We start from the raw sequence: 14,914 nt of genomic DNA, 5'->3' as shown, positions 1-14,914 counted from the left end.
AGTGGATCATTGCATGGGATCAGACTGTGTCCCAAGTCAGATATCTCCGATGTGAGTTTTGTACCTCGGAAGATCCAGTATGGAGGGGGGCTGATGGATTAGAGTGATGGATGGAAGAGGGGATGGAGATGGATTAGCACCCCGGAAAGGTTTTCAAGAATGGAAGCATGGGAGACAATGGAGTTACCGTTTGGTATTATTATTATTTTTTCCCCACAGAAAAAATAAAAGCAATCATTTTCAATCTTGCAGATTCCTTCTACAGTAAAAGGCAGTCTGTGTGTTTAGGCAGCATGAAAAGACATGATTTGATTTGTGGACCTTCTTTGATTTATCTCTGTTGTGTATTCCTGTTCTAAATTGTGTCCAAGTTTCCATGTTGGAATAGCCAATCTCATTCAGTTAATTTCTTTGCCCTTTGTGTTGTACTGTGTTTTAAAATCACGGCTTCCTTTTGTTCTTGAAAATCCTTGAATTTTTGAGTAGCAAATTCAAGGTTTGGGAAGTACTTGAAAGTTGTTGATTTTTACAGATCTGAAGGCGCCTGATGTACATGAAGGCATGATTGAAGTCTAGCACTCATTGTGATTCTAAACTTTGTCTCAGAATGTTATTTTATCACCTATCCCACTCTTGGGCATAATGATCCAGCCTGCCACCAGCACGCACCGTTTACAGACCAGTGCCCTTCTGTGTATTTCTTTCTGAGTCCTGTTGCTTGTGTAAAACCAATTAAGACAGGAACACATTTCTTTTTTTGTGGGAGATTGTGCCGCAATACCGTGAAGACTATACATTTAAGAGCACTTCACTTTTTTTCTCAGTTGGTACAACACTGAATACATCTTAGGGGTTTATGCAGGAAAAGTGACAAAGCATTCAAGGAAGAAGGAAAAAAAATATTTTTTGTAGGAAAGAATGTGAACAAGATAGCATCACTGGGGCAGGAATGGCAGGCAGATTTGACAAGTATTATACATGTATTAATGAAATATTTCTTTCGGACGTCTTTTGCTTTAAGCAAGAGTAGAGCAGTTGGCAAAACAGAATAGGCAGTACCTCTTTATTCACTCTTTATTATCCAGTGTGCTTATTAGTTTCATTTAAAAATTGACACATACAAAAGTGACTATTTCTAGGAAGATCCATCTGTATTTCTATTGCAAACACTCTTTTAAAAAAAAAACGTTACAGGAGGGTCTCCACGTTTGCAAGGGGTCGGTGCAGAGAACTGTCACGAGTAGCCAAATTTGCATATAACTAATTATGCACCATACAGTTGCATACGTGACTAAAGTATATAGTATATGATTAAAATATATACATAATCCTCCCTCATATGATAATTAAATTACTAATTCATTGGCATTAAGTTAATTTAAATATTCACTGATAAACTAATGTTTGTTACAATATTAAAACAACCCCACGTTGAGATGCGGACGCTGGATAGTCAGTACTTGCAACAGGTTACTACATTTGTCTCGTCTCGTCCTGGTCTGTTGCGCAACCAGTTGGAAAGTTGCAGTGAATGATATTCAGCTCGGTGTCGTTCCCACTCAGACCGAATCGCAAATAAGCACATTTGCCATTGTACTTACCCATATGTTCCTTAAATTTATGTGAAGTCCACATTTTTATACATGAGCATGAAGTTCACTCTTTTCTTTTACTTCTTTATCAATAGAATATTTTTAATTTTGTTAAAATCTAGGCACATTTATTTTTCCCTAGATTGTTATAACGGTGATCATGGGCTTGCCCAGCAGCCACAAGGATAATCTTTGCAACTTCCTAGTCAACCTAAACAAGGAATTTGGAAGGTTAGTGATGTTTGTAATATCTCACATCTTTTCTTCTGGCGTCAAAACTTTCCACCTAAAGGTGTTTTTTTGTTTTAGACTTTTAAATGATTTAGAGGAATTATTAACAAGCCAGATACCTTCCTTATATTTCAAATAATTCCTATATTTGTAGATAATCTTTGTTTAAAATAATTGGAAGCAATTTCAATTTAAAAAATGTTTTAAGGCATCATCTCCAAAATTATACATCGTGAACTGTAAATCTCGTCCCATATCCAGCATTTTCTTTTATTATTTGTAAGATCTGCATGTTGTGGTGCATCGTGCTATGCGTTTGCGTATTCGCTGAGTGGTTCTGACATGTGGCAGTGGTTCCTGTGATTGCAGGTGGTTGATGTATTGCCAGGCTCCAGACGGCTGTGCCTCCTTCAGCCCTGTGCACTTCCAGCGGTACCTGTCCAGCCTCCTGGAGAGCCAGAATGGGCGCAGTGCTCGCCACTCCACCTACACACGCAAGAGAGCCAGGCTGCTGGTGCTCACACCAGGGTAAGGCCAAGATGGAGCATCTTAATGCACATGTGGGCATAGCTGCAAGGCACAGATGTTTTATTTTTGCTTTTTGTTACTGTGCTAAACTTTGGGGGCATCTTGACTAAAAACTACATGCTGTCACAATCTAGGGGATGTGTCGTAATAGGATGTTCAAAAATAGGCAGTCCCAGGAAACAGACAAGCTCAAACAACCAATATGTTCAAAAATAGTGTTTTTTGCTTACTTTGAGCTCCTGACTGACTTCTTCAGTCCCTAACTATCATAACAAAGCAAAACAAGTCTCTGTGATTATCTTCTAAGCTCTTCCAGATGACACAATTTCAGTTCCATGGTTCCTCTGTTGGTCATTCCTTTCTGGTGATTTTGCTCACGGGTTATCAGCAACCTATCTCCAAAATGTGTATTCAAAACCAACCCAGCCAACTCGTTTTTAAACTGTTACCTTGGTTTCCTGCAACTGGTCAGGTGATTGAGTGCAGTGGCTCATTCTCCTAAAAGAGAATACAGTACATCTACCCAGTCCAAGTCAGTGCAAGTTAAGATTAAGGCATGTTGTTTTCTGTTAGTTAACAAAGAGTTCTGTATCCATGTGTACACATTACCTTCGATCCCCACATCTTTTTAATGAAAGACTTCATAAAAAGCTTTCTGGAAGTCTACATATATCATGTCATATGTTGTAGGTTATTAACTCTACTTGTTGCTTGTTTTATTAATTCTAGTAAAATGCTCTCTTTCCAAATCCCTATTGACTGTTTTAAAATAGTCTGTTTTATAACCATTCATCTAGTTAAGTACTAAATATTGTTTCAATATCTTTACCTATAGCTGAAGTAAGACTTCTTTGTCTATTATTTCTAGTTTCGGTTTTCTTCCCTTCTTATGAGCCAAGGTTCAGTTCAGTTCAGTGTTTTACTGTTATATACACCAGGCAGAAAAAAAAAAGTTGAAATACAGTATCACCAGGTTTCTCTGAAAGTTTTTTTTTATTAGCAGTGGCTAGAATAATTTGCTTTAGTGTAAATATTATGTTTATACTGAGCAAAGTGAGCATGTTGGTTTGTCTGCTGCACTATACTCATTGGAAAGGTCTTCGCAGACAATTTTCATCCAGTTTATGAGGATAAACAGACAGATGTATTGTTGCACTGTGAGGATGCCATCTGTGACATGAGTGAGCTCCCTGACACTGGGAGTGTATATCAGACAGACTTGACTGCTAGGCCATCAGGCTGGGCATTGTGCTCTCAGCACTCTGACAAAGAGAGAGCTCGTGAAATCATTGAGTGACATGTAAAACCTTTCAATTTCTTTCCCTGCAAGGTGATTATGCATTCAAAATTGGTATGTGTAGTCAAAACATGAAAGAATGAAAAATAAAGTGCTGATAAAATGTTTTTATTATTCTTTTTAGAAGATTTTCACCAAATGAATTACTGTATCAACTTATGTGTAATTGTTTTCAGACTGCGCAACTGTCCCTCTGAAGAGTTATTTCTGTGTTCCCAGAAACCTAGAATAGAATCATTGAGTTCCCAGCTTTTGGTAGGTGGATTAGTTCTGATCAAATCCAGCTGGATCCTTTCAAGTGAGGTCTGTTTCTTCTTTAGTGACTACAAAGGACTTCTCTCTCACGGGGGTATGTCCTGGACAGCTGGGGAGTGCTGTTTACCTCACACATTAACGCCTGCTAAAGACACTCTGTGACCATACTGCTGCTTATCTGATTATTCCCACACTGCTGAGAAGAGTCTTTCCTATGCTGTTTTTTTGCTGGTGATTGCATCTGACTTTTGTCCTCGCCCAGTCATAAGACTCCAGATCACATTGTTTTAATCGGCAGCCATTTTACTGGTTGAAGTTGTTCTAGTCTCAGGAGTTCTGTGGCATAGTTAAACTATCAAGTTTAAAAGTTAAAAGCTCAGTGTTTGTAAATGACAGGAGGCTCTTTTAGCTTAATGTCCTAAGAATGTCACTTAGGCTTTTTCAGTTTTAGCAACATGTCCTTGAAGTTTGTTCCAGTCTCCCACAATCCTCAGTAAATGAAAGAGTCATGTTTTATAACCAGTCTAGTTCCATGTTCGTATTACTGTCCTGTACCATTTATTCTCTTTATTGACTTGAGAGTTTAAGAGTAAACTACTTGATACTATAGTTTCTAAGAAAGTGTAAAATTGCTGAACAAGAATACCAGTTCTACTTAAACCCTGTTTTGTCTGCATCTTCTCAATGAACAAACACCTGAAAAAAATAGTACTGTACTTATGAGCATTCACATGGCCTTGTTAATATGTTCGATAACCCGGGGGTCAGGCTGGGCTCCTGCTGGGAAATGTGTAGCTGTGTTTTTCGGAGAACCCTCAGTGCTGTCACCATGCCTGCTGAACCTGTTGGCTGGCTGCCTATAACAAACTGCCTGCTTTCATGTTGTCACTTCTTTCTGCTGCAGATACACAGATGCCATTGAAGTTGTGCAGGCCTTGCAGTCCCACCCCGACCCAGGTGTCCAGTCTGCCTTCACGATAGGCGCGGTCACAGCTTGTGTGGATCCCCTCAGCTCCTACATGGAACACAGGTGGGCACAACTCGGCACCCATAGGGAGCAGAGCCCTTAAATTGACTGCTTACAGCTGTAGGCCTGTAGGCTCTTAAAGACATAAGCTTCTCAACCATTCGATGCCTTGGGTGGCCTGACATTCTTTTCCCTCAGCGAAGTTGAGGACAATACACAGTCTGCTTGTACTCCTTTATAACAATTCATATTCCATGGTTTGCATACAAGTTTTGATATGTAAATTCACATTGAAAGTGAATTTAAAGACTGCTTTCACCAGCCAGGAGTGAGTAGTTGTATAGTGTGCTGCACCTCTCTCCCATGTGTGTCCTGCACTGTAGAGTCTCATGGTCCTGCTTTGGCACCAGATAGCCTCTAAAGCAATTGCAGACTTTTGAGAACAGAATGAGGTTCATACCTTTTTAACCTGAATAGAGATGCCTTGCTTTTCATTATGATTGATCACATCAGTAACTCTCAGCTTTTCAGATGTTCTCATAAATTCTAGCTATGCTTCAGGAATGACAGGAGACTGAATTAACAACATAAAGGGTGCAAATAAGAGGAGGCTGTTTAACTTTACCGTAAACCTTTTGTTATCTTAAAGTATTGCTGCCTTCTGTTGTAATTCATCCTCCATTTTTCCTGTTCCTTTACACTCCTGTTCTGACTTGTACATGACATATAACAGGCTTAGAATTCCTTTCTTGATTGTAGTGCCATTGCTGATGAGCTGTGCATTGCACTGTCCACCATTAAAATCACCTTGTGAGTTTCTTAAGGACTGTTCGACAGTGAACAGCACTGTGCAGATTTTCTTAGTGATACAGTAATTTCATACCCAACAAAGCCTGGGAAGGTGTAAATAATAAGATTTAAATTATAACATTTTAAATTATTCTGGGAAGTCCGTTTTTTTGTGTTAGATAGTTTTGCATTATTACAGATGCAGCCATTCAAAATGCACGGTATAAACCTGTACCGCGGGCATCTACGTGTGCACCACCGTGCCGTGCCGTACCGCGGTACGTGATTGGCCGGCCAAAATGGCCGACGGGCACTCGTGGTGCATTGCTCGGTAGTGGAAAAATGTAATCATTTAATCTCTTTACTGTGCACATTTTAATCTGCTTACTATTGAATATTTATATGGAATTTTACAACTAAAGGGAAATTTTAGTAGCTGTGCATAAGAAGAGGAGCATAACACATCTGAAGGTCATAAACGATATTAATTTAGGAACATAAACATATGGATTAATAGGGAATATAATATGGATTCACGTATCTAAATAAATTAATAATTGTATAACTATATTCATGTACTGTTGCACAATCAGTAGTACAGTATAAGACTTTCCATTGATATGTGTTTGCCACATGACTGCCTCGGTGGCCTGATAGCTTAAGTGACTGACTTATAACCCTGAGGTCAAGTGTTCAAACCCAGCTGTCACCATCGATTTTCTTTTAACAAACATTTCTTTGAAAAACTAAAATAGCAAATATTATTGGCATTATATTGACACTTTTTATATTTCTAAATATCACAACATGTTTGTACTGTATGTACACAGCAGTACCGCATGGTGTAGGGCACAAATTCACGTTAGCCTGAAAAGCCCTACATTAATGTGCATTCGCCTGGCACTGCACGGTTATCGCATCTCTCTCTCTCTGTGACTACATTGTTTGTAAACAGACCTGTTTCACAGGTATTTTCAAAGTAGAATAAGGGCAAGTACACCTTCCCCCACTGACATGTTTTCTTAGAAAAACAGATTCATAACGCGAAGCTGTGTCAGCCTTCTTTGTAAAAAAAAATAATCGGTTTGAACACCATGGGTGCTGGTTTTAAGACGCTGCTGAGTAAAGAATAGGAATTTTCCTGCTATGTACACAGTACTGCTGGCGGCAGGAAATGAAAATAAAATATTTCTGCATAATTAAAATATTTGTGTTAAAGGTAGTAGGTTGTGTACTTTTGTCCAACTGAGCAATCTTGGTTTCATAAAATATATCAACTTTTTAATGTATAAAAGTATAATGATTAACATGCTGTAATGTACAGTTTAAATTTAAAAGTCTAAAGAGTATATAACTTAAATTCTTAATTGAATAAATAAAGAACGAATTGTCCCTCAGCAGTGATCAGGATTCGCATCCGGATGTTTTCTGGTGACAGCTCCACCTGCCGGTTTTACAAGGTGATTCCGGATACTATTAACATCTAATCTAATTCAGATATAATTTGCATATGGTAATCGCAGTATACTACGACATGCCTACCGCGTTGTACCGCAGCATACCCCGCTTGTTTTGAATGGCTGCATCTGTATGTAAAAATTACAACAATTACAGATATTTAGAATAGAAAGATATCTTCTGCCCCTAGACTGAAAGGATAAAAACTAGCTTGTGCTTATATCAAAAATACTGGCATGCCTGGCGGTTTCACACGTTCATAACATATTGGAGGATTAGTAGGGGTGATGACTTTATCTGTGACCTGGAGAAGGCATTCGAAGTTCTGCTCTGTAGTAACCGATTTGCTCGCACGAAAAGCCTAGGGTACTAATACCTAAGTGCAGTCATTACCTTTCATATTTGTGCAGGCTTGTTTGGTCTTTGTGTTGGTGATGAAATGGTGAGTCTATTTTTACTTTCCTGACCTTTCAGAAGGTCTGTCCTTCTTGTTTCTGTATGTGCAATGCTATAGTCCATATCTACACTGAACATTAAAAGCATAACACCCACATTCTGAAATTAAATGGCTTCAAAGAGCTTAACATCACTATCTTTTTTCCACTAGGTTTCTTTTCCCAAAACTACTGGAGCAGTGTTCTGAAGGTATGTGTGCTTGTGTGCTTATCATGAGCTGTTAAACAGGTTGTTAAAGCACAGTCACTGTGCACATATCCAGTATCATCAGATCAGGTCTGTGGTCCTCTCTTATGCCCTGGATCAGCTAAGCTGTAACATCTCAGTAACAGGAGAATAACTGCTATGTCAGCTGCATGTTCATATAGTGCATTAAGATTTATTTTAATAACTGACAAGCCAGCAAGGGTCAGCAGTTTGCAGGGTGCTCTGTGTTTATGAATTGTCAGGTACCAAATTGCAGTTCTCTTTACTGTAATTCCAATGAAGAGACAACAAAATTAAATTAACATTCATTTTACAATATCCACATCACAACCAGTCCATGAAACTATATTAGAAATCACTTCAGTGTAGGGCTGAAGATGACATTTTATGTATACATAATTAAATTGAAGCATCTATTAAAGCATTCCAGTGAGAACAATCTGATGTCTGTTAAAAAATACACAGTTGTTACAGGGTCAGTTCATACTGCATCAAATTTATGCATGAAATTTAAAGTATTTTTAGTCATAAAACTTTTAAATGTTTTAGTGAGGACTTTGTAATTTAAAATTTCATTTTATACTAGTGAGGACTTAAATAAATCTCTCCGTAGTGTTTTAAAAGTAAATTGTTCCTACGGTTGTTGTTCCCCTTAGGTGTGGTGAGCAGTGTGGTGTTCACAGGCCTGACTGAGGAAAAGAAACACCCGCTGTTGCAGCAAGTCCAGCACCTGGTGAGAGCTGCCAACCCCAGTGCTGTCTTCATGCTGGCCGAGAAGGGCGCGGTCACCAGGTGAGGAGCGGCCGGGGCACTCCCATTAGGCACGGAGGTGAAGCAGGCTCAGCCCTGTCCAGCTGTCCATCCGGGCTGTCTGGAGAGAGCAGTACTCATCTGGTCTAACTGCTGTACACACTTTAGAGGAGAGTACCCTGAAGCAGCAGTTAACTGCATCTGTTAAAAATTAGAGGGTAAACATTTAATTTTTTTATTCTTGGTATAATACTTTATTCAGGAATGAAGATGTGGAGCTGATTTTGTCCGAAACCAGTTTTTCAGAACCCCAGATGCTGAGAGCCCGATACCTCTTGTATCCTGGCTGGTAAGTAAGACTCACTCCTGCCTGTCTTGACTTCTGCTCTCCATTAGCCAGAGGTACCCCACTTACCAGAGACATGAGAGAGCTGGCAAGGACTGCTTAGGTTTTCAAACTGAAATAGAGTGAAGGAGGGGGGTCCTCAATTTTTAAAAGTACACATTAATGGAGATTTGCTCATGAAAGATGTACTGCCAGTGTCAGCCTAATTGAGTCTCATTAATTCCTTGGCCCGAATACTTTGTGTCTTAGATTTCGCTGACTCTAATATTGGCAGTGTTGAGATTTTAATGAAGGGTTTGATAGCCCTGAGATCTCAGCTGAGTGCTTTGTATAACACAGGCTGCCACTTTAAAAACTCTGGAGCTGGATATCTGTATTGAGGTTGCTATGTACAGAACAACATAAGAAAGGTTACAAATGTAGTGAGCTCCCATCGTGCTTCTTCATTTCCTGTCAACCTGTTTGCCAGCGAGTCAGCCCTGTGCTGCTGATTCCTTATCTCTTTTTACCTCTGTGTACTAATGCGTAGCAAACCTTAACCTGAGGTTTTACTCGTTGCGGTAGCCATCAGTAAAACCAACTTTTGTGTCTGTTACACATTCTTTAGGAGCAAAGCCAAGTTTCGATCTGGACCCACGTTTCCACCGATTATCCAGATGGGCATCCGCTTTCACCGGCCTCTTGAAAAGCCACACTTCATGACTAGATGCAAAGGTGAAAGTAGCTTTCTAAAAGACATGATGGAAATAATTTAATGGTACAGTTTAACTGGAAGTTGGATGGCAGCTGTGGTAAGGAAGGTTAAGAATTAGAGGAGACCATCTGACCGATCTAACCCCTTTGGTAGTTGATAGTTAATTAATCCGAGGAGCTCATCCAGCTGTATCTCAAAGGAAGCCAAGGTATCTGCTTTAGCAACATTATTAGGAAGCTTGATTCGCACACCCACAACTATCTCGGTAAAGATGTGCCTCCTGTTCCTGATCTGAAATAGATAATACTTTATTAATCCCGTAGGGAAATTGATGAAATGCATTTCCACAGAGTTTCCACTTTACTACTTCTTGATTTTCTTGTATGAAGTTTTTATTTTTAGCTGTAACATCAGTTGTTGAAGACATTTGGTAAACATTTTTCTGACCCTGTCTGGTAGTAAATTACATTTTGCATTAAAGGTAAATGCATACAATTTGGTAAATCACACACAAGTTATTGCAAGCTTTTTCTTCATGGCTGTACAAAAGGTAGTTTGACTTAAATCTTTGATTTTTATTGTTTTCATGAATTATGTGGAATTGAGTGAATTACTTAGGTAACTAATGCTAATTCTTCTGTTTTGTGTTTCCTAGCTTTAAAATCATCCTTGAAACCTAATCCATTTTCTGGAAATGTGTACAGCATTCGGGGGAGAGTCCGATTTTCTGGTAATAATTGTACCATTTTCTTTTGATCATTTGATTGATGAGAGTATTTTTCTTATGACTATACATAAAACACAAGTGTTTTTGCTTTTCTTTCACCTAGTGTAAGCTTGGTCACATGTGCTGTGTTTTGTCACCAAGGTAAAATAGGCACTTTGTGTTATGAATAGAGTGTATACATCATCTTCATTCTATTTATATAAAGAAGAAGCGTACTCTTTTGTGTATTCATTTCAAATTTTCATGAGAAGTTCTGAAATTATTATTTTCATTTGCTTTTTAGCATTAAAGCAGAGATGTTTGCTGTATAAAATAGTCACTAATCTCTTGTGTGAGAACTAGTGACATCACAGAGGCGAGTGGGGAGCTGTGAACAAAGAGAGCACAGAGAATGTCAGAAATGCAGGCCCTGAGAGAGTGTGTGGGGTGTAGGGACAGGTGACAGCCTGTACATGGGCAGGAGCAGAGCAAGCAAGGGCAAGGAATCTTAAATCAGAGACATGCGGCAAGTACGGGCCCTGGGGAAGCATGAAAAAAAGAAAAGACCGGAGGAGCAGCAGAATGCTTGAGTGGACATATCGTTTTAACTGTTTATATTCTGCCTATTGTGTTTGTAAAAGTTGTTTTGCATGTTGTACAAATATCTGGAGACTGATTAAAAAAAAAATTGGTATTATGTTCTGCACACTGATCCTTAACCTTAATAAAATCTCCATCCCATGCATTTCCATTATTTTCTCCCAGTTGGTCCTCATAACTAATTTCTTAAGCTGTGGAATGTGTTTTGTTTGTGTTAATTAAACTTCAACCAAAGCGTCTGTATATGTACTCTACAACGTGACAGCAAAACTAGTATGCAGTGTTCCAGATGTGGTCTAATGAATGAATTGGTCACATAAATCGGGGGGAAAAAAAGTCACTAAGAGAATACTAGTATTAATACGCACTCTGTTACATGCAGAACTACACATAATATAGTTACAGCAAATTAAGACTTTTCTGTAGCTGTTAAAACTGTACAAAATTAATTTTCTTCAGTCTGTTCTAATGTCGTACTTTCTTCATTTGGACATCCTCAGAAGCTACAGTCTTGTGTTTTCTTTCCAGATTCCGAGAAGCTGGTAGATGTGAGCCACAGCACTCTGACGAACAGCCTGAGCCTCCACCCCGTGCAGGACGGGCCCAGCCCCCCGCCGCAGAGCAGCGAGCTGTGTCAGGATGGCCCCGACTGCTTCCTGCTCTTTGAGGGCGCTGGCCTGAGTGAGGGCACCCTAAAGGACTGGCTGCGGCAGTGTGCCAAGCAGGTACTGCACCTTGCCTCTGGCCAGGCTTCTCTCCTGCTTCATGTCCAGTGCTGCTTCCACACATCCCACTATGTCAAAATAGGTAGTGCCTTTAGCCCCTGGACGAATCAAGTAATACAAATGTTTAATATACTTCTTGGATAATCCATTTTTGCTCAAGGTGTATCTCTTTTAAGTTACTTTACATTTTTATGTAATATTACTGACATTTAGTTTTCAAAAGGCTCTAAATTACTGCTTCTTGTTCAAGTTTGGTTTAGGTAGTTTTTTCAGTGTAAAGGTACATACCAGACTATTTTGGAATACTTGTGAACAATTTTGTTCAGCACTTTAATCCACTGCAGAGGAACAGCACTGTTACAAATGTTTGTACACAGAGACCTCTGAAGAAGGCCTTGAAGAAGCATGAGACCTTGACCATGCAGGAGATCAAGAACATCCATGTGAGTACACCTGGGCACTGTGTTCGGGCCCATCAGACAAGTCACACAATAACACAATAAGAACACAATGATCGTTCTAACCTTGATCAGTGACAGATATTCTGCCATGTGACCACCCTTATCAGTTTACCAGCAATATGTTGCGTCTCACTGGTGACACCGTTCCAAACCAGGTTCTGCTTTCCACCTAACAGCACTGTGACATCAGCCCATCCAGTTTTACCACAGTTCAATGTTTTGGACTGGTTATGTAGTTTGAATACTGCAAGCTTTTGGAATAAAGTGTATAACTGTATGTAATTTAGTACTGTTAATTCAGATTCATGTTTACATTTTTTACTTAAGTAGCTGTTAAGACAACAGCTCTACTATTTTCTAGAAAGAATTCTCACTATTGCAGCAACTGAGGGCTTTGGTGTCCTCATTGTTTTCCATTCTGAAACATGGGAACACGCTGTGTTTGAAATGGGCAATGGAAGCATCACTCCTCTGGAAATTATTGGTGTAATATCAGCTCCAGTGTCCGCTTCTGTCATGTGTTGCAGAACTGTATCCTAGCTAGATTCTCTCAAATGTTAATAAGTGGTCACAAGATGTTCTGGAATGCAGGGTGTCAGATATCACTCTTGTTAATTTGCTTTATGACTTTCTAAAAACTTTAAAAAGGTGCTGATTCCAGTATTGGATGCCAGTCTATATATACATTTCTGAGTGCGCTAGAAATGCTCACTTACAGTAAATTAAGTCAGTGGTTTGTGACCTTAGGATTTTTGTTTTGTGGCTTTCAAACGTTTCTTGTAGACACGGGTACAGTTACAGTTTTAAGATTTTTATTTCTGTTCTAACAGTGTGCCATCTCTCACATTTCTTTATTTTGTGTTTAATTATTTGCACATTTAGTTTAGTTGCGCATTTAGTTAGACATTGTCCTTAGGAGGTAACCTTATAAGAGAATAAATGTAAATATTTAGATGCAGTAAATGGATGTTAATATTAGTTGTTGTTCAGAGTGTGCACAGAACACATCACAGATGCAGCCATCTAGAATGTGCGAGGTGTCAGTAGTTATACCCTGGTAGGCACCGACGTGTTACAATCATTTTTTTTTAGTTTTTCTTAATAATCTGATGCAGGACTGCACTTCTTTGTAAAACTGTGAGATGGTACAATGAATCCCTAAAGTACTACAGCTGTGTATGTTTGTGAGACAAAGCAGTACAGCATAAAATATTTATTAGCCTATTAGTGATTTCTTGATCATACTTTATGCATACTAGCGACTATCTTTAAATACCATGATTACATTGTTGAGATAGGATGTTGTTACCACATTTCTACCACAACTCCAAATGAGATATGTCAAAATTAAATTATTGGCTTTAAACCCTTAGCACATGTAAATTGGTTTCTGCTTGGGAGCATCTTTACATTCTTATGTTTTCCAAGCTTCCTGGAGATGGTTGGTCTTGTGGTCTTTCACATACGCCTTTCAGCCTGACTTTTCTCATGTAACATTGGAGTGTCTTCTGCCTTGATGGTTGCGTTGTCTCCTCAATGTTGGAGGTACTGAGGGTTGGCACTGAAAGTCTACAATATGAACATTGTTTCCTTTAGACAAGACTTGGAAACCCAAATTTGGATAGCTATACTGAAGGAACACTGGACAGGATCGTGTCCAAAACCTCAAAAATAATAGGCTGTGAACTCCCTTCCATTTCATCCCCATACACATGCCGTAACTCCATCCTGCCTGCAAGTTTATTTCTGACCCCTTTTATCCAGCACATAATCTTTTTCAGCTCCTCCCTTCAGAAAAATGCTTTCAACCAATTCCTTCAAGTACCGTCCACTATTTTAATGCATATGTAAACCTGAAAAGAGACATCACGATCACGTTCACAACAGACAGTACAGTGCCTGTGCATGGGCAGATATATCAGGTGCCCACATCACGTGAGTGGAAGACAGTTTTCCACCACATATGCGCGTTCTGAAAGGGGAGTTCTGATTGCAGGGGATAATGAATTGGATATGACACCTGTCTAGCCACTAGAATGAACATTACAAAACAGCTGCATGTTCTAACTGAAGGGTCTATTTAAAATGGAACAGGAAGTGTCTCCTTCACCAAGTACGTTTCCCACATACATCAAAGAATTCATTGAATATCCACAGTTATCCATACTGTACATCAGCTACAGCATTACTGCCATTCATGTACACTGTCTTCATCTAGATACCATTAGATAGATGCCATACTTTTTGTATATTAAAATGTTTTGAGCAGTGCATAGAGTATCTCAACAATATAACGGCAGATTGCAATATAAAAAAATGTTGTTTTGATTAGTTTATAGTCACTTCATGAAATTCTTTAATTTCTGAGAATTGCCGTAAGGCCAGGCACAGTTAAAAAAAAGTTCGGATCCAGGCTCCATTCATGGCATGTAATTCCATTTTCAGAAGAAAAATACCGTACAGTCACATTACATAACATGTAAAATTTAGTTATATATATTTTTTTTAAATCTAGTAATGTTTTTAAAGAAATATGATCATTAGATTATGAAAAAAAACAGATGAAATGAAGTTACCATTTCCAGTAGTATACAGCAGTGCACTTTCCACTGAAGTGAGTTGTGACATGCATTCTAGATAATGGCTGCATCTGTATGTACACGTCTAAACAATTCTGAGCATGGCCTTTATTGCCCTGTGTATAACGTTCAATTGTAACACTGAGGCTTAGAAGTCCACAAACATTTTAATCAGCATCTTCGTCAACAGCATACTGTTGTGCCTGTTGTATGACATGCATCTTGTGTAGTATAGTACTGTACATTCATGTAATAAAATAACAGATCATAAAA

At 38.9% G+C, this 14,914-nt stretch overlaps 1 protein-coding gene across 1 annotated transcript in view; it reads left to right on the top strand.

The window, feature by feature from the left end:
* Positions 1 to 14,914, top strand: part of dnaaf9 (dynein axonemal assembly factor 9) — a 52,018-nt gene that overhangs the window by 33,837 nt on the left and 3,267 nt on the right. Inside the window, exons 26-35 of the mRNA XM_015343836.2 lie at positions 1,735 to 1,823; positions 2,193 to 2,351; positions 4,808 to 4,933; positions 7,725 to 7,762; positions 8,437 to 8,572; positions 8,793 to 8,879; positions 9,484 to 9,590; positions 10,226 to 10,300; positions 11,405 to 11,601; positions 11,979 to 12,044. Coding sequence (XP_015199322.2) covers positions 1,735 to 1,823; positions 2,193 to 2,351; positions 4,808 to 4,933; positions 7,725 to 7,762; positions 8,437 to 8,572; positions 8,793 to 8,879; positions 9,484 to 9,590; positions 10,226 to 10,300; positions 11,405 to 11,601; positions 11,979 to 12,044 — 1,080 coding nt within the window. The remainder of the gene's footprint in view (positions 1 to 1,734; positions 1,824 to 2,192; positions 2,352 to 4,807; positions 4,934 to 7,724; positions 7,763 to 8,436; positions 8,573 to 8,792; positions 8,880 to 9,483; positions 9,591 to 10,225; positions 10,301 to 11,404; positions 11,602 to 11,978; positions 12,045 to 14,914) is intronic.

The sequence above is a fragment of the Lepisosteus oculatus genome, chromosome 1, assembly GCF_040954835.1.
Source record: "Lepisosteus oculatus isolate fLepOcu1 chromosome 1, fLepOcu1.hap2, whole genome shotgun sequence".
Taxonomy (NCBI): domain Eukaryota; kingdom Metazoa; phylum Chordata; class Actinopteri; order Semionotiformes; family Lepisosteidae; genus Lepisosteus; species Lepisosteus oculatus.
This window is presented reverse-complemented; position numbering and strand designations above follow the sequence as displayed.